The sequence below is a fragment of the Oncorhynchus kisutch genome, linkage group LG4 (genome assembly GCF_002021735.2).
Source record: "Oncorhynchus kisutch isolate 150728-3 linkage group LG4, Okis_V2, whole genome shotgun sequence".
In the NCBI taxonomy this organism is placed as follows: domain Eukaryota; kingdom Metazoa; phylum Chordata; class Actinopteri; order Salmoniformes; family Salmonidae; genus Oncorhynchus; species Oncorhynchus kisutch.
Window position 1 is genome coordinate 71390068 of NC_034177.2, and position 26606 is coordinate 71416673.

The 26606-nt window shown below is 41.6% G+C and overlaps 1 protein-coding gene across 3 annotated transcripts in view; it reads right to left on the minus strand.

Annotated features, from left to right (window-relative positions):
• Nucleotides 1-26606, minus strand: part of LOC109889943 (cGMP-dependent protein kinase 1) — a 134832-nt gene that overhangs the window by 98234 nt on the left and 9992 nt on the right. The window contains exons 1-2 of one of the 3 annotated variants that reach the window (XM_020481796.2): nt 16269-16913; nt 4867-5033 (exon numbers count right to left, since the gene is read on the minus strand). In XM_020481796.2, the coding sequence (XP_020337385.1) occupies nt 4867-5033; nt 16269-16573 (472 nt within the window). In that variant the 5' untranslated portion in view covers nt 16574-16913. Of the gene's footprint in view, nt 1-4866; nt 5034-16268; nt 16914-26606 lie in introns of those variants that run through there. The other 2 variants (XM_020481794.2, XM_020481795.2) reach the window with 2 other exon arrangements.

Consider the following 26606-nt stretch of genomic DNA (forward strand, 5'->3'; position numbering starts at 1 on the left):
TGAATCCAATAGTGTAGATTTTAACTAGTCTCATGGAAATGTTGAAAAGAGGGAAAGAAGGGAAAGTCTGGACAAACTTGGGATCAAGAGAGACAGATTCAGCTGAGGCCCTCTAAGTAAGTGAGAAATGTATTTGATTATAACAGATTTATAACTTAATGGGAGTTGTAAATTGCATTGTCAAGGAAACACTTGATAATAATGGGATCTAATTACCTCCATTATTATCCCCATTATCAACCTGTAAGAGCGTTCAGATCCCAACCACCCAATCAGAACCCCCAGTGTTCAAGAGCAGCTCCATGTCAACTACACTGGACCAGAGACTTATGTCAAACTCATTCATTTAGGCCATTATTCAAATTGAACAGCACAGTAAGTTTACCTCAGCCCAAGTTCTGCAACTATTCAATCCTCAAAAAACTGGTTCCATTTTAAAGGGCTGAATGTACACTCCCCATCCTGACCTCAAGGCACTACAGAAGGTAGTGCGTACGGCCCAGTACATCACTGGGGCTAAGCTGCCCGCCATCCAGGACCTCTACACCAGGCGGTGTCAGAGGAAGGCCCTAAAAATGGTCAAATACCCCAGCCACCCCAGTCATAGACTGTTCTCTCTACTTCCGCATGGCAAGCGGTACCAGAGTGCCAAGTCTAGGACAAAAAGACTTCTCAACAGTTTTTACCCCCAAGCCATAAGACTCCTGAACAGGTAATCAAATGGCTACCCAGACTATTTGCATTGTGTGCCCCCCCCAACCACCCACCCCTCTTTTTACGCTGCTGCTACTCTGTTTATCATATATGCATAGTCACTTTAACTATAAATTCATGTACATACTACCTCAATTGGGCCGACCAACCAGTGCTCCCGCAAAGTGGCTATCCGGGCTATCTGCATTGTGTCCCGCCCACCACCCGCCAACCCCTATTTTACGCTACTGCTGCTGTTCATCATATATGCATAGTCACTTTAACCATATCTACATGTACATACTACCTCAATCAGCCTGTCTAACTGATGTCTGTATGTAGCCTCGCTACTTTTATAGCCTCGCTACTGTACATAGCCTGTCTTTTTACTGTTGTTTTATTTCTTTACCTACCTATTGTTCACCTAATATCTTCTTTGCACTACTGGTTAGAGCCTGTAAGTAAGCATTTCACTGTAAGGTCTACACCTGTTGTATTCGGCGCACGTGACAAATAAACTTTGATTTGATTTTATGCTGATGAGCTATCCCCTGCTGGAGAGTGGCTACCCCGGGGCTAACGGTTCGTCACAAACACTGATACAATTGAGTTACACCAGTAGGCTGTTACGGTTTTCTTCTATCTCCTCCTCTGACGAAGAGGTGTAGCAAGGATCGGACCAAAATGCAGCGTGGTAATTTTCATACATGTTTAATAACGAATAAACCCGAACAATACAAACACAAGAACCACAAAAACCAAACCAGCCTATACTGGTGCAAAGTAACACAGGAACAATCACCCACGAAACACTCAAAGAATATGGCTGCCTAAATATGGTTCCCAATCAGAGACAACGATAAACACCTGCGTCTGATTGAGAACCACTTCAGGCAACCATAGACTTTTCTAGAAAACCCCACTATACCACAATCCCAATACCTAAAAAAAAAACAAGACTAAATACACCACATAATAAACCCATGTCACACCCTGGCCTGACCAAAATAATAAAGAAAACACAAAATACTTAGACCAGGGCGTGACATAGGCAGGTTTCCATTGACCCAGGTTTATTCGACAAAAGCATTGTAAACTGCAGATATAGGAGACGTTTTCAAAAGATCAACAACATTTTTATCCATTTGACACGGGTGTGTTTTGTTTACTTTTATTCTGACAAATTATGAGAGAAACTGTGTTTTTCGAAAAAATTATGATTTGAAGGTACGCAGAGCACGTGATGTCAAGACGTCGGTATGAAGCTCCACTCCACATTTAATTCTAAATGCCTACTGCCTGCTAAATATACTTCAACTATAAAAATTATCTTTCTTTGCAGGATCCTTGTCCTGACTTTAAAGAATGGATGAATTAATTTGCCTTGCTTTTCTGGATGGCTGGATGCAAGTTTCCCCATCCAATTAGTGCAGATCTACAGGAGGGCAAGTTTCACCATGGCACGGACCGTGGCGATAAATTGGCACATGAGAATTATTAGAACATGGCAAATATTTGTGAATGATTGCAAATTATACGTGCTGGCTTTCGCATCACTATGTCCAGCTGTTTTTAATCGAAGCAAAGATAGTTAAAGGGAACGCACCATAGCAGGCAATTGTCAAATCTATTTTCAATGCAAAGTTTCTAAATGTCGAAAAAAAAAATCATTGGACAAGTTAATGGAAACATAGCTACTGACAGCAGAAATAAAGGCCAGAGGGTGCTGGCTGTCGAAGGCTTGGCAAGGCCGCGGCCAGCAGTCCTGTCGACAGTCCTGCTTAAAGGTCACAGACTGGACCTTTTCCCACTTAAATCAAGGCTCTTGACCTCAGGGTGAAACTACTAACATTTACCACTGGAGCAGATTGAGTATAGGTAGAAACCTACAGCTGAAGTAAGGACAGAAGGTTAGGAGAGGTCTCCTACACACAAAAGAGCTCAGGTAAGTCATTAAAAATGAAGATGTCAAGAAAGAGCTGAGAAGTGGTTGAATGAAAGGAGGGAGCACCGTTTTAAATCGCCTTTCATTCAAATAAAGGTTCTATTTAAAATGTTTAAATTTAAAAGTATCAAGCCTCTCAAGCCAATTCATAAACCTTTTATTGAGAAAGCACCTTTTACTATGTGTTTGTCACTGAGAAAAACCCAGTCTCCAAACAAACCCTCTGAAGCATGCTCCACATCATCTGTCTGAATGTGTCCATCCTGTGGGGAGATGTATTATCATGTGGTGAGGGAGACACTTGCACTCAACAGGAGATCTAACTCTATTGATGCAGATGGTGATATTGAATGCCACACACACAGTAAAAAATGCAGACACATAAACACATACACACTAGTGTGTGTGTGTGGGGGGGGGGGGGGGGGGTCTTGATTTCAGAACTAGTTTGGTGTCTAAGTCAAACTAATGGGAAAGTATAGGTGGTATTGATCAATGAGGTACAGGTAACTGCCAAAATAAAGGAAACACTTCAGTAAATGAGGGGTGCTGAGTATGTTGAAAGCAGGTCCTTCCACACAGGTGCTGTTCCTGAGTTCATTAAGCAAGTTACATCACATCATGCTTGGGGTCATGTATACAAATGCCCACTTGCCCATTATTTTGGCTACCATGGCTAGAAGAAGGGATCACAGAGACTTTGAAAGAGGGGTCTCAAATAAGCATATAGGGGGGTTAATTAAAGGGTGTGTGTGTCCGCGCGAGTGTGTGTGTAAAACACCAAATTATGAAATTTCCCATGGAAGAATGGTGTCGCATCCCTCGAATAGAGTTCCAGACACTTGTAGAATCTATGCCAAGGTGCATTGAAGCTATTCTGGCAGCCCGTGGTGGCCCAATGCCCTATCTATACACAGCCCACCTTGAGGCAAATTACCCCTGAGTAGATTCCACCTACATCACACACACCCATCCTGTATATAAACAATACAATCTGAAAACGTCTGCACACCCACAATCTCGCTGATGCTTTCAATCTGATGAAGGCTAACCTTCTCATTTACATAATCAACTTTAAATGCCGCAGTGCTGATATCTACCTCTTGAGGTGTTCATATTATAAGTCTACAGGCGAAGAAACGAGCTGTCTCTCCTAAACTCAAAGAAATATGTGAGGAGTTTATTTTAGCAGCCTTCCTGTTGAAGAGCCGTCAATGTCAGTGACACTGTGTCAGTGACAATGAGACAGCTCAGTCAACATAGTGTGCTTCCTTCAACACAAGCCACTCGTCTTTACAGGTGGAGACGATTAGCTGAGCTAGAGGACCACAATAGAAATGTGTACCAGACCTTTTTCCCCGATATACTCAATTCATGTACACTATGTGCTGCTATTTCAGAGATGTTGGGACTGTATTGATTTTATATTGTCAAATATATTCAGTCAGCATTGGCCGTGATGGGGATTCCAGATCTAAAGAGAGCAAAAGCCTGTTTGGGTTCATTTAAATTGACAACACAATGTTTAATGCATGAGAAAAATAAATAAAACATCTTACCAAATGTTTATCCAATAAGGCACCTAGAATCCATAAAAGCTGCTGCAGATGACATCATTTAAATCAGTGGACTGCTCCTCCACTGGCGTCAATCAATAATCGCTCTAATTAACTTTAAATGCCACTAACTATTACATACACACACACATTTATCTCTGAGTAGTATCCCCCATAGACAAGCAAAGATAACACTATTGCAAACAGATAACTTTTAATAATGTTTCAAATTACTATTGCTAAGGGTCGGTAGAGGTTTATAGTGCAGGGAAGTTTCTTTTCCATTGTCAAGATCACTTAAATTCACTTATCTTTCCTAAACTTTTTAGACACAAACATTTGTCTAAATTGCCCCATTCCAGAATCCTAGAAGTCAAGCCTGTGGTGATTACGGAAAGGAAAAAGTGCCCTGTGAAGGTTTTATTTGTGTAGGACTTTATTAATACAATGTCATTGTGGTAAAGCATTAAACTAAATGGCACATTCCAAAATCCCTTGAGATCCAGTCTGGACAGAGGGGTCAAGCCCTGATCTCCTAACTGTAATTCCCAATAATGCTTATCATTTCATGTTTCAAACACCAATAACATTTATGAGCTTCAAACAACCCCAATACCAGACATACACATCACAGTGTGTGACGCAGGGTGAGAGTAAAGCTACGGTATTTACCTTCCATGACGTAGACCAGTGAGCCCACGTCACCTTCCTTGATGATACAGCTGTCTTTGCCATATTCCACAGGGTACATGCAGTCCACGATCTCCTGGATCTGAGACAGCTCCAGGTTCTTCATGAAGTCATTGTCCAATATGGCTTCCTTGATCAGGTCCTTAGACCTGGGTTAGAGGAGGAGGAAGTAGGGAAAATGGGATTAATATGGTAATATGTAATTGTAAGGAATTTGTGTTTTCCTTAGCATTGTTTAGGTGGAGTGGATACCCCCTAGCCATTTCTTTGCCTCTTTTTTTACACCTTAATGTGCCTAAAAAAGCAAGGTGGAAACACTGAACGATTGCATAATACCCTACAAAAAGTTGACTTAATTTAGATTCAGCAGTTCAATGACTACTGTGGTGTATTTTGAGCCTGCTGAATTTGAAATCCTTTTTCAAATGAATTTTCAGGAAATAACTAATTTAAAAAACATGTTCTCAATTCTGTGGTTTCAAGGTGACTCGTATTTGATTGGCTTCAACAGCTGGAACAAGAAACACAGGAAATCAATGCCGAACAGAAATGGATTGATCTGATTAAAAGTACACTTTGTAAAGACTAATTTGCTTAGACTTTTCTACAATGGTAATCCACATAGCTTGTTTACGAGATGTGAACAGAGTTGTTTTATGCTACGAATATGCTGTGCAACCTCTTGCTAAGGGATAGTATGAGCCAAAGCGCAGTAATACATGTCAGGGGTGTATTCATTAGTCACACACCGTAGCAAAGCATTTTGAAACAGTTAAAACAGTTAAAACCTCTTAAGGATCCACCCCTTTTTTTCAATTTTAGCCTAAAATGACATACCCAAATCTAACTGGCTGTAGCTCAGGCCCTGAAGCAAGGATATTCTTGGTAGCATTTGAAAGGAAACACTTTGAACTTTGTGGAAATGTGAAGGGAACATAGGAGAATATAACACAATAGATCTGGTAAAAGATAATACAAAGAAAAAAAAAACCTTTCTTTTGTATTTTTTTGTACCATCTTTGAAATGCAAGAGAAAGGCCATAATGTATTATTCCAGCCCAGGTGCAATTTAGATTTTGGCCACTAGATGGCAACCGTGTATGTGCAAAGTTTTAGACTGATCTAATTAACCTTTGTATTTCTGTTCAAAATTTGGTATTAAGACTGTCCAAGTGTGACTAATTTGTTTATTAATAACTTTTCATGTTCAAAATTGTGCGCTCTCCTCAAACAATAGCATGGTATTATTTCACTGCAATAGCTACTGTAAATTGGACAGTGCAGTTAGATTAACAAGAATTTAAGCTTTCTGCCAATATCAGATATGTCTATGTTCTGGGAAATGTTCTTGCTACTTACAACTTCATGCTAATCGCATTAGCCTACGTTAGCTCAACCGTCCTGTGGAAGGGACACCGATCCCGAAGAAGTAAAATACAGAAAATGTTTTGCACAGAAAACAAATATTTATATTGGATAAATTCCGTCCCTGTTATGTTCTGTTTGCTTCCGTTCTGTTTATTTGTTAGTGAATAGGCCTACACCCCTGGTGTTTGCATGAACCAAAAAACACAGAGTACAAGGCTAATACAAAGTTTTCTATTCTAAACTGCCTCATTTTCCCAGCTGCTTTAGAAACAAAATTCAAAGAAAGCCAGAGAGAATAACATAGTCATATCAAAAGAGATGGGGACAGGGAGGGATGTCAATTTAGGCAGAGCCATGCTGAACAAATGCCCAAAACCTGTACAATCCTTTCAGACATGAGTTTGCAGAGAACAGTTTGTTGATTGAGTATTTTCTCAGAATGAGGTTCAGAAAAAGTGACAGATGGAGAGAAAGTGAAATGTACGTAGAGGTTGACCATTGAGAAGAAAGTAAATGAGGGGGAGAAAATGGGAAAAGGAAGGAGGGCAAAGATGCAGGGAGGGGGAGCAGTGCAGGAACCAGGGGGCCATATAAAAAGTGGAGTTGTGTCAAATGTTTATGTGGCAATGCAGAAACCCATAGGTGAGCTTGAGGTATAGCACCCAAAGAGGAGTGTAATGACACTTCTGACATTACACTCCAACGCATTTCCCTCATCTGGCGCCAACCACAATTTGCAAATCATTGCTGTTTGTTCATTTTGCTAGCATTTTCAAACATATTCCTATCGCTTAACATGTCCAACAGTTATTTCACAAAATATCACACACGAGAAGAAATGTAAACATTGTTTAATAGAGTTTAAAGTATTGTATCGCCAGCCCCTACTCACCACCGCGGATTGTGTGAGTGAACTGTACGTTCTCATTACTGAGCACGCGCACCTGATGGATAACTATGTGGATGTGACCGGCACGCACGCTCAGTAATTAGAATGTTGAGGGCTATTTTCATAATCGTTATTCGTTAAATGCTTTTTATGTAATATTATGCCCTCATATGTTGAAATGTACTATGGTATTGAACATTCATGTTTAAATTATTGTGAGTGATCCGATTATAGAGTGACATTTAATTGATGTGTTAGGTTCTAAATGACAGGGTAAAAACTATTTAAAGCTCAAACCAAGTTTATTCACCCAATGGGTCAGACAGCTGAACAGACCAAGATGGTGTTCCCAACAGCACAAGTGTATATATACCCCAGTTTAGATTAAGTCTCCTCCTTCCCTCTAAACATTAATTATTTATTGCTAGGCAGGAAGTTAAGTGATGTGGGTAATAAACTGCTCCTTCTCCCTTAATGTGACCTGACCTGACCTCGGCCACCATTCCTCTCTAATCCACAACTCTCCACCCTTAACAGTGACCACAACCATGTGATTGCCTTTCCCTCACACAGTAACATTCCAATCCGCTGGCTCATATCCAACCTTAATTGACTCCACCATATGCATTCCTCCTACAGACAACCATTAACTTCTGGTGTAACAACCAGACTGTGGCCCTTCTCCTTTCCATAGGATACCTGATGGTTAACAATTTTTGAAGTTTATAAATCAGAACCCATCAGATTAAATACCTGTGGAGGTGCATTTTGGATAATCCTATTGATATTATTGTTTTTTATTTTAAGAGTCTCTGTTTATATGTCAGTGTTAGTTAGCATCTTGTTAATATCCATGGTCCCAGCTCACATTCTACACCTAAACATCACAATTTTGCACCTGATTCCGTTGATGCTTTGCAGCCCCTTGACAAAATCTCAAATAAAACCCTATTCCCTAGTGCACTACTTTTGAACAGAACATAGAATTAGATTAGACAAGATTGGGTGTAATGTGCTGTATACTGAGATGTTCTGTGTCTGTTATGTACTGAAATCCTTCCACAGGGAAGCAGACAGTGTAGTGTCATGCGGCTCTCTATCATCCAATTCTGTAAAAGAGGCTAATCACATGTAACAGGGTTAATCCAACGAGAACTGCTGTCTTCAAAGAGAAGCTTGGATAAAATAGGGACAGGAAACCCTTTCTACCTCTCAAAGGATGCTGAGAATAGAACTCACAAAAGGGAGACGGTTTGAAGTGTTGCCCGAGCTTCTAAAGTCCCGCCCAGAATTCTGTGGCAACACACCACCAAACACCCCTCTGTTCCTAGCCTAGTGGTTAGAGCGTTGGGCCAGTAACTAAAAGGTTGCTGGATCGACTCCCCGTTCTGTCGTTCTGTCCCTGAGCAAGACAGTTAACCCACTGTTCCCTGGGTGCCAAAGATGTGGAAGTCAGAGGGGTTGGGTTAAATGCTGAAAACACATTTCAGTTGAAGGCATTCAGTTGTACAACTGACTAGGTAGTCCCCTTTCCTCTTTAGGAGTGACCACATACAGCCAGACTGACAAAATATAATACAATAATATATGTAATTTAGCAGACACTTTTATCCAAAGTGACTTACTTACAGTCATGCGTGCATACATTTTATGCCTATCCTTTTTTGATGTTATGAAGGTATAAAAGGAGCATACTTTAAAAATCAATCTACCCTTTAATCGTAACCATGAGAGAGTAAAGAGAAGCACAGTAGGGAGGGGTAACATTTTAGCATACCTCCAGAAGCTTCTCTCCTTAACCCTAACCCTGACTTTGACAGATTTACACCCAGGAAAGGAGTGAGGGTTCCTGGCCTCCCTACTACACTACGGACCCCAGAGTGAAGGAGCCTGCAGTCCAGTAACATCTCTCTGTTTCATGTCCTCTATACTCTAGCCAGCCACCCCATTACACACCCAACCTCCTCTCCTCCTCCTCTCCTTCCTCTTCTCTTTCTCTCCGTTGGAAGGAAAGATACACACACTCAGTCAGGTTTGGGGACTGAACACGGTCTGTCTTCCTTAAAAGGAGAAAATATGCTCTTTTAGAAGAATAAGAGAGAGAGAGGCTGAGCGAGTGAAAATAGAGATAGAGAGAGAGACCAACAGACATAATCCAGAGAACTAGTTTTAAATATAAAGAGAGTAAAACTGGGAGAGAAAGAACAAGGCCATTAATATACCTCAGCATTTTAAAGGCCACATCTTTTTAAAAACAGGTTTCCTAAACCCTCTGATGAAGGCCAATAGGCCGACACATACGCTGAATAAACAAAGTATTACTGACAAGAGCAGTCTGCTGTTTTTTTTCCAGCTATCTAAACCAATACAGACAAATAAATAAATATTGAAAGTTGGTCAAACAGAGGAGAGACATTGATTTCCAAGCCATTGAGTAAACATCACAGTGCTCTGTTCTAATTGATAGAGGGGCAGCTCAATTGAAACTCATTACTCAATGGTTGTCAAAGGCCTCTGCGTTGACAACCATAAATGTCTGCTTGTTCAAGACAATGACTATGATGACAATATGCTTTTACTTTAAAAATGCACCAAAACTGTTATGAAGTTGTCTAAGGTGAATGAAAGTGAAGTATAACCTTTCAAACACTGACGGTACAAAACTTTTCACATTAAGTAATTGTCATTCACACGTTTCAGAGATATCATATAGAGACAAAGGATGTGGCATACAGAATACATACAGGATGTGGCATACAGACTTTCCAAAACGTAATTTGATCCCTACTTGCTGATACCAACACAGATAAGGGGAAGGAAAATAAGGGCATTTTTTGGCCTCCGTCTCGTGTCCTCATCTGGCACCAGGACAGATACCCAGCTGACCAACACAACCAATTTAATGTGCCTCACTGAAGAAAAACAAAGGAATGAGGTCAGAGGATTAAAAGGGTCTTTGGGTGATATGCTGCACAATGCTGACAGATACAACTAAGAAAAAATACTTTTCCCTCTTCAAATAATAACCTCCCTTCATGTTGACTCTTCCTCAATGAAACCCTAAAATCATATTACATGTGCAGCAGGCCACCAGGACAGAACCATTCTTATCTGGCTTCAATGGACACAGCTGGCCACTCAGCAAGGCTTATTATTCAGCTGATTTCTATGCGTCTTTGATGTTTCATGTAGACTAAAACACCTTTTATAGCTACAGGTACCACACATCTGATAAGCCTATCAGGATAACAGAAAATCTGAGAAAACATATCATCACCACCACAATCATATTCTCAAGGTAAGTGATTTCCAGGCTTTTTAAATTGATTAAACCTCAACTCGATTTTGAAGACAGCAAATAATTATCGCATCAATAACCCTTTTTGTTCAGGGTTTGATTTCCAGAGACAAGCATCAAATGTTTCTCATCCACCTTGAGGTGTGTATTGATTTTGAGTGGCATGTTAGACAAACAATGCAACATGAGGTGAGGAATGTGTCTCTAAATGCATGAGACCACACACAAGTTTGTTGGAGAGAGAGGTGAGTGTTGATTGTGTACTGTACGTATGTGCATGTGTGCAGAGACAATAAGAGGAGTGTGTGTGTGTGTGTGTGTGTGTGTGTGTGTGTGTGTGTGTGTGTGTGTGTGTGTGTGTGTGTGTGTGTGTGTGTGTGTGTGTGTGTGTGTGTGTAGAGAGACAGAGATTTGACTGAGTTACAGTTTATATAAGGAACTCAGTCAATTGAAATACATTCCTTAGGCCCTAATGTATGGAATTCACATGACTGGGAATACAGATATGCATCTGTTGGTCACAGATATTTTAAAAAGGTAGGGGCATGGATCAGAAAATCAGTCAGAATCTGGTGGGACCACCATTTCCCTCATGTAGTGCGACACATCTCCTTCACATAGAGTTGATCAGGTTGTTGATTGTGCACTGTAGAATGTTGTACCACTCCCCTTCAATAGCTGTGTGAAGTTGCTGGATATTGGCGGGAACTGGAACACCCTGTTGTACACATCGATCCATGGCATCCCAAACATGCTCAATGGGTGACATGTCTGGTGAGTATGCAGGCCATAGAAGAACTGGAAAATTTGTGTACAGAGCCCTGTGACATTGGGGCCTTGCATTATCATGCTGAAACATGAGGTGATTGCAGCGGATGAACGGGCCTCAGGATCTCGTACGTGGTCTGCGGTTGTGAAGCTGATTGGAAGTACTGCCAAATTCTTGAAAACTATGTTGGGGGCAGTTTATGCTAGAGAAATTCAGATTAAAATCTCTGGCAACAGCTCTGGTGGACATTCCTGCAGTCAGCATGCCAATTGCACACTCCCTCAAAACTTGTGACATATATAGCATTGTGTAGTGTGACAAAACCGTCCATTTTAGAGTGGCCTTTTATTGTCCCCAGCACAAGGTGCACCTGCGTAAGGATCATGTTGTTTAATAAGATTCTTGATATGCCACACCTGTCAGGTGGACGGATTATCTTGGCAAAGGAGAAATGCTCACTAACAGGGATGTAAACAAATTTGTGTACAACATTTGAGAGAGATAGTCCAACACTACATGTTGAGTTAATATTTTTGTTCATTATACATTATATTACACATACTGACTGATCCTAGATTTCAACCCATACCGTAATGGGAAAGTGTAATTTATACAGTAATTTTAGGTATTAACAACAGTAAAAAAAAACTCAGCATTCAACACCATAGTACCCTCCGAGATCATCATTAAGCTTGGGGCCGTGGGTCTGAACCCTGCCCTGTGCAACTGGGCCCGCCTCCAGGTAGTGAACGTAGGAAACAACACCTCCACTTCTCTGATCCTCAACACTGGGGCCCCACAAGGGTGTGTGCTCAGCCCCCTTCTGTACTCCCTGTTCACCCATGACTGCGTGGCCACGCACGCCTCCAATTCAATCATCAAGTTTGCAGACGACACAACAGTAGTAGGCCTGATTACCAACAATGACGAGACAGCCTATAGGGAGGAGGTGTGATGCTAGGAAAATAACCTCTCACTCAACTTCAACAAAACAAAGGAGCAGATTGTGGACTTCAGGAAACAGCAGAGGGAGCACCCCCCTATCCACATTGACGGGACTGCAGTGAAGAAGGTGGAACGCTTTCAAGTCCCTCTGCGCACACATCACTGACAAAATAGATGGTCCACCCACACAGACAGCGTGGTGAAGAAGGCGCAACAGTGCCTCTTCAACCTCAGGAGGCTGAAGAAATTTGGCTTGGCACCTAAAACCCTCATAAACTTTTACAGAATCACAATTGAGAGCATCTTGTCGGGCTGTATCACAGCATGGTACGGCAACTGCACCACCCACAACCACAGGGCTCTCCAGAGGGTGGTACGGTCTGCCCAACGCATCACCGGAGGCAAACAACCTGCCCTCCAGAACACCTACAACACCCAATGTCACAGGAAGGCCAAAGCGGCCATAAAGGACAACAACTGCCTGTTCACCCCGCTATCATCCAGAAGGCGAGGTCAGTACAGGTGCATCAAACCTGGGACCGAGAGACTGAAAAACAGCATCTATCTCACAGCCATCAGACTGTTAAATAGCCATCACTAGCGCATTAGAGGCTGCTGCCCTATATACATAGACTTGAAATCATTGGCCACCTTAATAATGGAACCTTAGTCTATGCCGCTCTGACATTGGTCGTCCAAATATTTAAATATTCTTAATTCCATTCCTATACTTTCGATTTGAGTTTATTGTGTGTATTGTTGTGAAATTGTTAGGTATTAATTGATAGATATAACTGCACTGTTGGAGCTAGAAACCCAAGCATTTCACTACACCCCCAATAACATCTGCTAAACACGTGTATGTGACCAAATACAATTATTTGATTTGATTTTGAAACCATTTACTGCAGCATACTGTAAATGACAGTGCATTGTGGGAAAATGTATTTATTTGTTTCCGGATGGTACTGTAATTCCACCCCACAGAATACAGTACCGTGCTGTGTTCTCGGAGCGCCAAAAACCTTTTGACAACTACCTGGTGCATGGTATTGTTGTTTCTGGCTCATTAATATATTTTGGGGCATCTACACACATACCCCATAATGACAAAGTGAAAACATGTTTTTAGAAATGTTTTCAAATGTATTGAAAATGAAATACTGAAATATCTCATGTATATTTTGACCTTGAGTCAATACATGTTAGAACCACTTTTGGCAGCAATTACAGCTCTGAGTCTTTCTGAGTAAGTTTCTAAGAGCTTTGCTAACTTAGATTGTACAATATTTGCACATTATTCATTAAAACATTACTCAAGCTCTGTCAAGTTGGTTGTTGATCATTGCTGGGCAGTCATTTTCAAGTCTTGCCATAGATTTTCAAGCCGATTTAAGTCAAAACTGTAACTAGGCCACTCAGGAACATTCAAAATCATCTTGGTAAGCAACTCCAGCGCATATTTGGCCTTGTGTTTTAGGTTATTGTCCTGCTGAAAGGTGAATTTGTCTCCCAGTGTCTGTTGGAAATCAGATTTTACTCTAGGATTTTGCATGTGCTTAAATCTATTCCATTTATTTTTATCAACAACAAAAAAACTCCATAGTCCTTGCTGATGACAAGCATACCCATAACATGATACAGCCACCACTATGCTTGAAAATATGGAGTGTGGTACTCAGTGACATGTTGTGTTGGATTTTCCCCAAACATAACGCTTTGTATTGAGGACATGAAGTTCATTTCTTTGCCACATTGTTTGCCATTTTACTTTAGTGCCTTATTGTAAACAGGATGCATGTTTTGGAATATTTTATTCTGTACAGGCATCCTTATTTTCACTCACTCATTTAGGTTATTATTGTGGAGTAACTATAATGTTGTTGATCCATCCTCAGTTTTCTCCTGTCACATCCATTAAACTCTAACTGTTTTAAAGTCCCAATTGGCCTCATGGTGAAATCCCTGAGCGGTTTCCTTCCTCTCCGGCAACTGAGTTAGGAAAGATGCATGTATCTTTGTAGTGACTGAGTGTAGTGATACATCATCCAAAGTGCAATTAATAACGTCACCATACTCAAAGGGATATTCAATGTCTGCTTTTTTTTATTTGTACCCATTTACCAATAGGTGCCCTTCTTTGTGAGGCATTGGAAAATGTCCCTTGTCATTGTGGTTGAATCTGTTTGAAATTCACTGCTTGACTGAGGGACCTAATTGTATGTGTACAGAGATGATGTAGTCAAAAATCATGTTAAACACTATTACAGCCAGAAGAGGACTGGCCACCCCTCATAGCCTGGTTCCTCTCTAGGTTTCTTCCTAGGTTCTGGCCTTTCTGGGGAGTTTTTCCTAGACACTGTGCTTCTACACCTGCATTACTTGCTGTTTGGGGTTTTAGGCTGGGTTCCTGTACAGCACTTTGAGATATCAGCTGATGTAAGAAGGGCTTTAAAAATATATTTGATTTGATTTGATTTACTGCACAAAGAGTCCATGCAACGTATTATGTGACTTGTTTAGCACATTTTTACTCCTGAACTTATTTAGGCTTGTCATAGCAAAGGGGTTGAGTACTTATTGACTCAAGATATTTCAGCTTAATTTTTGTCATTCATGAATTAGTAAACATGTCTAAAAACACAAATCCACTTTGACATTATGGGAAATTGTGTGTAAACCAGTGAGTGACACAAAATGTTCCACAAAATGTGGAAAAACTCAAGAGGTGTGGATACTTTCTGAAGGCACTATATGTGTTTATAGTGCCCCATCAATTTAAAATATATAGTTGACAGATTGGAGTGACAGCTAGTCTTGAACCTTAAATGGTTTTCCCCATATCCTTTTGGTCTGTTTTGCACTGTAGTTGCTGCCAGTTTGGAAGCGTTTGCTAAAGTCTCTAGAAGTGCAAGTGACATAAAACACCAAATATTCATTAATATGATGTAATGTGTAAATACTTTACCTAGTAGCCAACCTGCTTGCACCAATCCCTTGTAAGTACATCAAAATATTGTGAAATACAAACCCCTCCCCTCAATGAATTTCATTCATTCATCCATGTATTCATTCCTGATTATTGTAGCATTTGCTTTTTTACAATATAATACATTTTTACGGTATTGTACTGTGTGTCATTACACAGAATTTGCCACAGAGCTGCCTGTAAATGACTGTCGAATTCATGGTAATCCCTTTACGGTGCATATGTTGGGTGTCAGACATGATTCATCTACAGAAAGCTAAATGAGTTTATTATTCAACAGAAAAAAACTGGAATAAAGCTGGTATTTTCTGCCCTCTATCTTTCTCCTGTTTATGTACTCACCCACATACATTTGCATATATCCTACTGACTGACTCTGCCAGGCTGGTGTGTTTGTGTGTGTGTGAGAGAGCGAGAGAGAGCGAAAATGAATTAAAGATGCAATACATAACTTTTTGGGGACCCACAAAATTCACATAGAAATTTGACTTGAAGAGCTGTCATTCTCATTGAAAGCAAGTCTAAGAAGCATTAGATCTGCTCTATGTGCAATATTTATATTCTTCCCGTTTTTAAGTTTTGTTTTTGCTCTTTTACTGTCGGTTTTGTACACCAGCTTCAAACAGCTAAAAATACAATATTATTGTATATGGAAAAAATATTTCACAGCGGTTTAGATGGTACAATGGTTCTCTACACTATACGTGCTTGTTTTGTTATAAACTGAAAATAGGCGAACTATTAGAATTTTAGCAACCAGCAAATAGCAGACACATTTCTGCATAGTGCATCTTTAATATTAATGGTTGGGTGGATACATGAATTAATTCATTAATTATTTGACATTCTTCTTTCGGCTTCTAAAGAATTTACTCACTGAGCCATTACAGTCAAATAAGTTATATCATTTGATACGCAATGGCAAAGTGCAAAAAGTAAAATCATTCAATGTGGGAAACCCTTGATTTGAAATGGCAAGAATATGACAGATCTCACACCTGATGCGCCATACGCACACTTAAAAGAGGGCACAATGGATAAACACAGCCACGGGCTGTATCACATAACGTCAAAACATGATACAGTAATGCAGAAACAGGCACCCCTGTTGTAACTGTACACCTACTGTGGACTTTTGGGGTAGAAAGGCAGCGTGACATGGCTAAGATCATGGATGTCGAATGCGGTGGGTTCGGCAGATATCGCCTGTCTCTTAGTTCGTTGGTGCTCGTGCAGCTCGGTCTGTTTGACGACCTGTTGCGTGGCCGGTTTGATAACGGACCGGTATTTATCCAGTTCGTTCTGTAGTTTTTGTATCAGTTCATCTTTTTGGTCAAGCTCCAGTTCTAGCTCATCAATGAGCGTGTCCCGCTGCCGCAGCTCCTCAATCTTCTCCTGAAGCGCGTATTGGAGGTCGCGCAAGGTACCCATGTTAATCCCAGACGCCAAGGGAACTTCAGAAAACTTTATCCAAAGCTACCCAGTTGATACTGTAGCCTATTCCTTCTCCTCTTCTACCCTGACTGAAAGCTGTATCCCGCATCAACAGCTTTAAACATATATCCTCCCTCCAGTCCTTGATTCCCAAACGGCTTGCTCTCCGTTGATGATAGAGTTTGAATATTTCAAATAGGCAAATACAGTAGATGAGGCGACACTGAAGGTGAACCGCCGAGAGCACCGCAGTCTGGAAATGTAAAGTTTGTCTTTATATGTCTAGATGAGAGTGTCAGTGGTCAGGCAGGCTGGTCCTCCCCGAGTGCGTCAAACTGCGACCTGGAGAGAGCGCAAGGCGAGAAGGGCGCCTACAGGAATCCGAGGTACAATGCAGCCTGTGCGCACACGAGTGAATCCTGTGAGAACAACATTTACAGGGGAATTGGACCAGTCTTTGGCTAAGGTAAGTTGTCATTGAAATACATACATAGCGGGGGAAGTAGGGGTGCTGAGGGTGCTGCAGCCCCCCCCCCCCCCCCCGAAAAATCAGAATCCCCCCAAAATATGAATAAAAAAGTCATTTATTAGTGGACTGCTATAGCCATCTGTAGTGCAGGTAAAAACTTTTTTTCAAGGTCACCCTCCCATCACATTTCCCATCATCAATCATGAATGATAATTCTTGAAGTTGTACCTGTGAAACGTCTCCATGCCAACCATTTGATCTCAATCATTTTCATGGGAATATGAATGTAGACCTTCTTGAGTTATGTACAGTGTTGTTTCAAAGTACCATGATGTTTAGAACTATGTACAGTGTGCTAATTTTAGAGCAAATAGTGTTAACAAACTGTAGAGTAACTGTGTTTTGTTTCAATCAAAGCACATACACTGAGTGTACAAAACATCAACAAGAATGAGTAGAAGAGAGACTGCTTAAAGTAGATCATTCTGCACATGCGCAGAAGCTTCAAACCTTTAGCTGTCGGAAAGAGGGTTCCCCCTTAGTTCCAGTGACGGTAAATCTTAACACTACAACATATGTTCTAGACCATTCTGTGCTTCCAACTTTGTTGCAACAATTTGGGGAAGGCCCTTTCCTGTTTCAGCATGACAATGCCCCCGTGCACAAAGCGAAGTGCATACAGAAATGGTTGGTCGAAAATGGTGTGGAAGAACTTGATTGGCCTCCACAGAGCCCTGACCTCAACCCCATCGAACACCTTTGGGATGAATTGGAAGGCCGACTGCGAGCCAGGCTTAATCGCCCAGCATCAGTGCCCAACCTCAGTAATGCTCTTGTGGCTGAATGGAAGCAAATCCCAGTAGCAATATTCCAACATCTGGTGGAAAGCCTTTCCAGAAGAGTGGAGGCTGTTATAGCAGCAAAGGGGGGACCATCTCCATATTAATGCCTGTGGTTGTGGAATGAGTTTTTCGATCAGCCACATACTTTTGGTCATGTAGTGTACCGTTTTAAGTCCTTTCAGATGTCTGATGCACGAGGGGTCAAAAAGCTATAGAAGTCTTGATTAATTTACACCATATCAAGGCAGAGGGATGGAGGGTGATAATGAGGATGATGATGGTGACCTGAGTGGGAGGTAACTGTATCCTTCTGGTGAGGTAATGACCAGCACCTTCCTTATCTAATCTGCAGTCTTCGCTCTGAGCTGTGGTGTCCGCTTGTGTTATGTCAATAATGCATCTAAAACACACTGAACTTCATTAGACCTTAAGCTCACTGGTCTCATCCAGAAGACGTTACATCACTGATGAAGGCAAATGCAGATGAGGGTTTATGTTAAATCAAAATGCAGGGATGTGTTATATTGTAAAATCAAAGGACGGTAGTCACTAGATGGTCATGTCAGAAACGCCATTGTAATTTTGTCACTAAAGACAAACAAGTAGCCTACATTAGCTTTTTATTCTTAAATTAGTGGTAGGGTCAGGCTTAAGGTCAAGGTTGGGGTTAATGGTTAGAATCTTATTTGTGGTTAGAAAGAGCTGTAGCTCTGATCATTCCACCATGGCCAGTCACCAGGCAGTATGATGACCTGAAAAAAAGATCAAAGCTGCCCTCTTGTGGTTGTATGTGATACCAGTGACTGAGCAGTTAGGGAGAATATCTGACAGCTCATAGAATGTCTGGTGCACACACACTTTTGTTCAATGAAACTCGGAAACCAATAATCTAGAGAAATCCCATTATTGGATCCTAACCATGCTGAACTGTAATATATATCTTAATAATATTATTTATAATATTTTATTAATAATAATAATAATATATAATAATAATATATGCTTTTGGCGGCTTACAGTCATGCGTGCATACATTTTACATACGGGTGGTCCTGGGAATCAAACCCACTATACTGGCTTTGCAAGCGTCATGCTCTACAAACTAAGTTATTGAGGACCACAAACTGTGATCACACACCACAAACTGTGTCTGAAGGATCCTTCTCCATGTTTTCGAAAGGTCTAGATAGAAGAGTTTGTGCTGCCCAACCATTCAACAGCTGTTTTTACCATGTTATTATGTGCTATGACAATGCTCTTACAGCTCTATTATCACACTGTAAGACTGGCTATGATACGGTGACAGTGATATATCATATTGGCTGTAATAGTGTGGCGATGAGAGTTGGCTTGAAGATCAAGAGCCTGAACCTTTTAGTGGGTGCTTCAGGGACAACAAAGTTTAAACAACTCGGACATAATATATGATATGGTAAAACAAGAATGCTTATCACTTATGCAAAGGAACAGTTTAAGTGCCACATTTGTCCTCGTTTCCCTTTTAGCTTCAGATGTCATTTGTGAGGAAATAAAGTATTAGTGTAAACAAAATACTTTACTGAAGACCATATTACACAAACCTACAGACCTACACATTCGGGATCTTAATTTGATCACCCTGTTGCAGGATAACTTTTCTGAAACTTTCCAGGAAATGTAAAACTTGTAGTGTATTTGAAGTTTGAAAAGGCTTCTGAAGTTTGTCATTTCCACTTTGAAATTCCAGACTTGATTTTCCCTTATGAAAAATGTATTAACCCCTACAAAAATGTCCAATAATTATAATCCACACAAACATTTCTTGTGGCTGCAGGATTATTTTCCTGCTGTAGCAAACTGGCTCTAATTAAGATCCTACAACTGTATGAGGCATTCTAGGTACAGGAATTTTTCCTGGCCAAGTAATATGACCAGGAAAACATGCCCTGCATCTCAATACTTCCCTTTACGGGAAAAAAAGACTGGAATAAGAAGTATAGTGGATGAACACTCAGTCTAACCCATGCTTAAACCAATGCTTTTATATTTGTAGGGAGTAGGGCACTGATCACATCAACTCCTGGCCCTAGGAATTATTTACATCTTCTGGATGGCCGCTGTTTTGCAAACTCCGACCCAACTTTGGTATTTTGTCATTTATTTCTACTCTATTTTCACAAAATGTATCCGTTATTGTTTCATACAACCGACAAGAATTCTTGAACATTAGATCGGCAGTTACTTACCCCAATTCCTGCTTCTACTTCAATTCATCGGCCCTGGACTCTCTGTAATTCCAACCCAATTTCCGGGCTACCCAAGAGGAAGAACCGGTGTTACAGAGGCAAGAGAGGGGGATCCTGGTGAGATTAAGGCAAAGGGAAAACCGGCCACCTCTTCCCTCCATTCTACTGGATAATGTACAGTCACTAGATAATAAGATGGATCACCTCCGATCGCGGATTGGCTACAAACTGGACTCTCGGAACTGCAATATTCTTTGCTTTTCAGAAACCTGGCTCTCGGACAAGATAACCCCATGGTTATCCAACTCGATGGATTCTCCATTCACCAGGTGGATAGGACAGTGAAGTCAGGGAAATCGAGAGGGGAGGGGTTTGCCTCTTCATCAACTCTAAGTGGTGTGCTAATTCCAGTGCGGTGGAAGTGTCAACCCACTGTTCAACCGTCTTGGAATACCTGATGGTCAAATGCCGACCCTTCTATCTCCAGAGGGAGTTTTCAGCTGTTATAGTGACTGCTGTATACAGGACAATAAAAAGAACAAGCTGGCGCTTAACAAACTACACAAGGCTATAAACAAGCAGGAAAACCTATACCTGGCTGCCTTTCTGGTTGCCGCAATTTTAATTTGGCTTCACTAAGACATGTGATGCCCTATCTTCCATCAACACGTCTCCAACGCCACAAGCAGGGATAAAGTCCTAGACCACTGCTATTGTGCATGAAGCAAACTTCACAATGAAGCATTAGGTACACCTCTACTCCACAATGATGGTCAATAGGTCAACTTTCAGCAACCAGATAAGTAGATAATAAGCAAGCATACAAGGCCCTCCCTTTCCGCCATTCGGTAAATCAGATCATTACTGCATACTTTGACTTCCTGTTTACAAGCTGAAGCTGAAACAGAAAGTACCCACTATTCGCTCAGTTGAGAAATGGTCGCCAGAATCAGAGGTTATGCTACAGGACTGCTTTGCTAGCGTTGATTGGAATATGTTTTTTGGGACATTGGAAATGAATCAGCGACGTTGTACCCATGGTGAGGGTTTGCTGCTTCTCCAATCAAAAGCCCTGGATTAACACTGAGGTTGGTGCTAAACTAAAGAACAGGGCTACCGCACACAGAGCTTTGTCCTGGCCAAGTGATATGCTACAGCAAAAGACTGAAATAAGTACAAGAAGGCCTGCTATTTCCTTTGCAGAGTCATCAAATGAGCAAAAGGACAATTTAGGACTTAGGTGGAATCATGTTGCACAGGCTCCAACACCCACCGCATGTGGCAGGGGCTACAGCCCATTAAGGATTATAAAGGAAGACCCAACTGTGATCTGCCTAACGATGCCTCTCTACCAGACAAACTCAATGCATTTTATGCACGTTTTGACAACAACAACATCGAGACAGGTGTGAGGGCTGTCACCGACCCAGAGGATTGGGTAATGTCGCTCTCTGAGGCTGAAGTGAGAGGGTCTTTAATTAGGTCAACACCCGCAAGGACGTGGGCCCGAAAGGTATTCCAAGGTGCATTCTCAGAGCATGGGCAAAACAGCTGGAAGGCATATTCACAATCATTTCCAACCTCTCCTTGTCCCAGTCTATAATCCCCACAAGTTTTAAGATGACCAAAATCATTCCTGTTCCTAAGAACTCTGAGGCTTCAAGCCACTATGACTAGCTCCCTGTAGCAGTCACTTCTGTAATCATGAAGTGCTTTGAAAGGCTAGTTATGGCACACATTAACTCCACCATCTCAGCCACCCTAGACCCACTCCAATTAGCATACCACCCCAACAGATCCATAGACGACGCAATCTCGATTGCACTCCACACTGCCCTCACCGACCTAGATAAGAGGAATACCTTGTGAGAATGCTGTTCATTGACTACAGCTCAATGTTCAACACCATTGTCCCCTCCAAGATTGTCACCGAGCTTAGGACACTGGGTCTGAACACCTTGCTTCCACCTTGCTGGATCCAAACGGGCCAACCCCAGAGGGTGAGGGTAGGCAACATCACCTCTGCCACGCTGACCCTTAACACAGGGGTGTGTGCATTGTCCCCTCCACTCCCTCTTCACCCACAACTGTGTGGCCACGCACGACTCCAACACCATTATCAAGTTCGCTGATGACACGACGGTGGTAGGCCTGGTCACCGATGACGATGAGTCAGCCTACAGGGAGGAGGTCAGTAACCTGGTAGTGTGGTGCTGGACCAATAACGTCTCCCTCAACGTTAGCAAGACCAAGGAGCTGATCGTGGGCTACAGGAAACAGGGTGGGTGAGCACGTCCCTATCCACATCGACTGGGAGGCAGGGAAGCAGGTAGACAGCTTCAAATTTCTCGGTGTCCAAATTACTAAAGACTTAAAAGGATCTAAACACACACGCACAGCCGTGAAGAAGACGTGACAGTGTCTCTTCCCTCTCAGGAGGTTGAAAAGGTTTGGCACGGGCCCTCAAATCCTTAAAAGGTTCTATAGCTGTACCATTGAGAGCATATTGACTGGCTGCACCACTGCTTCGTTTGGCACCGCCCTCGATTGCATGGTGCTACAGAGGGTTGTGCAGACAGCCAAGAACATCACTGGGGCCGAGCTCCCTGCCATCTAGGACATCTATATCAGGCGGTGTGAAAAGAAGGCCCGGAAAGACTCATCAAAGTCTTCAACCACCCAAGCCATAGACTATTTTCTCTGCTGCTGCATGGCAAGAGGTGCAGGTGCATCAAGTCTGACACCAACAGGCTCTTGAACAGCTTCTATCACCAAACAATACGACTGATAAATAGCTAACAAATTAGCTACACAGACTATCTGTACACCTTGCATCTTTAATGACCTCTTATTTTATTATGCACACTCACAGGGCCCTACACACTCACACACATCACACCCAAACACTCCATCATTTGTTCACTCACATATAATATGCACATGCATTTATACTCACTCTACACAACCGCACGCCCAGTCACATACAAGCTGCTGCTACTCTGTTTATCCTATATCCTGTTGCCTAGTCACCTAACCCCTCTACATACAGTTCATTCGGAAAGTATTCAGACCCCTTGACTTTTTCCACATTTTGTTACTTTACAACCTTATTCTACAATGGATAAAAAAAAAAAATCCTCTTCAATCTACACACAATACCCCATAACGGCAAAGTGAAAATAGGTTTTAGAAAATGTTTGTAAATATATTCAAAATAAAAAACAGAAATACCTTATGTACTTAAGTATTCAGACCCTTTGCTATGAGACTCGAAATTGAGCTCAGGTTCATCCTTTTTCCATTGATCATCCTTGAGATGTTTCTACAACTTGATTGGTCATGATTTGGAAAGGCACACACCTGTCTATATAAGGTCCCACAGTTGACAATGCATGTCAGAGCAAAAACCAAGCCATGAGGTTGAAGGAATTGTCTGTAGAGCTCCAAGACAGGATTGTTTCGAGGCCTAGATCTGGGGAAGGGTACCAAAAAATGTCTGCAGTACTGAAGGTCACCAGGAACACAGTGGCTTCCATCATTCTTAAATGGGAGAAGTTTGGAACCATCAAGACTCTACCTAGAGTTGGCCGCCCGGCCAAACTGAGCAATCGGGGGGGAAGGGGCTTGGACAGGGAGGTGACCAAGAACCCAATGGTCACTCAGACAGAGCTCCAGAGTTCCTCTATGGAGATGGAAGAACCTTCCAGAAGGACAACCATCTCTGCAGCACTCCACCAATCAGGCCTTTATGGTAGAGTGGCCAGACGGAAGCCAAAAGGCACCTAAAGGAACAACATTCTCTCGTCTGATGAAACCAAGATTGAATTCTTTAGCCTGAATTCCAAGCGTCACGTGTGTAGGAAACCTTGCACCATCCCTACGGTGAAGCATGGTGGTGAAAGCATCATGCTGTGGGGATGTTTTTCAGTGGCAGGGACTGTGAGACTATCAGGATCGAGGGAAAGATGAACGGAGCAAAGTACAGAAAGATCCTTGATGAAAACCTGCTCCAGAGCACTCAGGAACACTGGGGCGAAGGTTCACCTTCCAACAGGATGACAACCCTGACCACACAGCCAGGACAGCGCAGGAGTGACTTCGGGACAAGTCTCTGCATGTCCTTGAGTAGCCCAGCCAGAGCCCAGACTTGAACCTGATCGAACATCTCTGGAGAGATCTGAAAATAGCTGTGCAACAATGTTCCCATTCAACCTAACAGATCTTGAGAGCATCTGCAGAGAAGAATGGGAGAAACTCCCCAAATACAGGTGTGCCAAGCTTGTAGCATCATACCCAAGAAGACTCAAGATGGTAATCACTGCCAAATGTGCTTCAACAAAGTACTGAGTAAAGGTCTGAATACTTATGCAAATGTGATATTGCAGTTTTGTTAGTTTTTCTGCTAAAATGTCTAAACTTGTGCATGAAGCAAACTTGACAATGAAGCATTAGGTACACCTCTACTCCACAATGACGGTCAATAGGTCAACTTTCAGCAACCAGATAAGTAGATAATAACCTAAATGGCAGCTGACAATACTCCTTCTGGCTACATCTAGAAGTTTCATCCACATACTTTATGGCCAAATTGACATTACACATTAAACATGTGTTTCTCCCTTTGATTTTCCTCCTCTCATCCCCTCCATTCCCCTCCATCCCTCCCAGCTTTGCAACCTCCCTATGCCCTTCAAACCAACTCTGTGTCGGAGACAGGCTTTTAATTTCATCTCCCCTTACTTCCAGCTCAGCCCTTTCCTATGGCGATCAATAGGAACAGGATCCATTGCTCCAGGCTCTGTAATCCGATGATGGCTGGTGCCAGGTTCTGACACTAATAGAGGTCACTCTGTCTCAGAGTCTCGGACCCCTAGCAGAGCCACGAGCAGGTAGACAAAGCCAGATCCGTTAAATAACAACACACATCCCATCCTCTAACCAGGAATGAAGACATGCCATCCTTTTCATCAGCTAACTGTGGCCTTGGACCACTACTGTATCGGCAACCCTGAAGGAATTCTTCTTAATAGAAGAGAACAAATACCAGAAGACTTGAAAGGAATTATTTTTCACTTTCATGGCATTACTCTTTATGGATAATGACATTGTCTTCTGACAAATGGCGTCATGCTAATGTGGCACATGTTTCCAGGAGCCAGCTGCCTTGCAAACTGTGGAAAAATCTAAATTTTGTTCATCGGCATGACACTAGTTCCTAACTTCTGAAAATCACTGAGCTTTCCCATTGATCGCTATGGAACACCAGCAGACCTAAAGGCCTGAATACATTTGTTATCAAAACATTATTTCTAAACATTTCTTCATTATTCTTATTTTTTCAGAAGGATCATTATGGCCTGACAGAGCACTGTATAATTCATTAACACTCATGTCATCTTTTGTCATTTAGTTGTTTCAGAGCAATTTGTTTGTGTAAAAATGTAAATTCCTTTTATCTGGTTACCTGACAGTCAGTTTATATTGGCCTTTTATTGCTTGTGCAGTGGGTTCTGTTTCCAATCTAATCCAGACCCACATAATGGTTAGTATTTGATAACTGTAGGCAGATGATAACCCAAATCTAGTCTTGAGTTTCAGTAATGTAAATTAACCATGACAAGAGACAGTGCAAAATTGTCTCGCCACAAATTAGCTCATGTTAACACAATTTGGCTCTGTAATTTCACTGTGCACATCATGTTGGCATTGGGTCGTTCCATGTCATTTCAGCAAGCCATAACACCCACCATCTCAGATTGTTCTAAAATAATTTAGGTAGTTAGAAACAGGTAAGATAGGCATTACTGAAACATTATTTTGTTGAAATGTAATTTGATCTCTTAGAAATTAAGCTAATTAAGTGCATCTAAATTGGCCATTTTAATGTATAGCATTCAGATAATACTCAATAAATATAGTACCCAAAATCCGATCGGGACCAAACTTCTTCCTACAAATGAACACATGAGAAATCAAATGAAATGGTCAAAACATTTTTACCTGTTCAGAGATATTAATCATTGAAGTCACTTGCATTATTTACCATAAATTAGTGTGAATGTACCAGGTTTTGACCACTAGATGCAGCGGTTCCTACTATACTGCCACACTCTTTCATACATTCTGCTTATTTCTTGAGTTTATTTTTAGATAATAATAATCAAACAATAATAATTTATTTAACTTGTTTAGCGCTTTTCATTCAATTGAATAGTCTCAAAGTGCATAAAAAGCGAAACAAACAACACATTTAAATTGAGATGGTACAGATGGAGATTGAATGTCTCTATTTGGCTTGGGATGAAAGGCTGGGAGCTGAGGCAGTTTGGATTGGAAAGGCAGTGTAGCTTCATGAGAGGGGGCATCGATGGTACAGCCAGAGAGAAACAAAGACAGTCTGACAAACAGTTCACAACGTCTGCTTCTCTAATAGTCAGTTCCTCTATTGGACCCACTCCTCTGTAGGTTCTGGTCCTCCATTGCTGAACATGTGG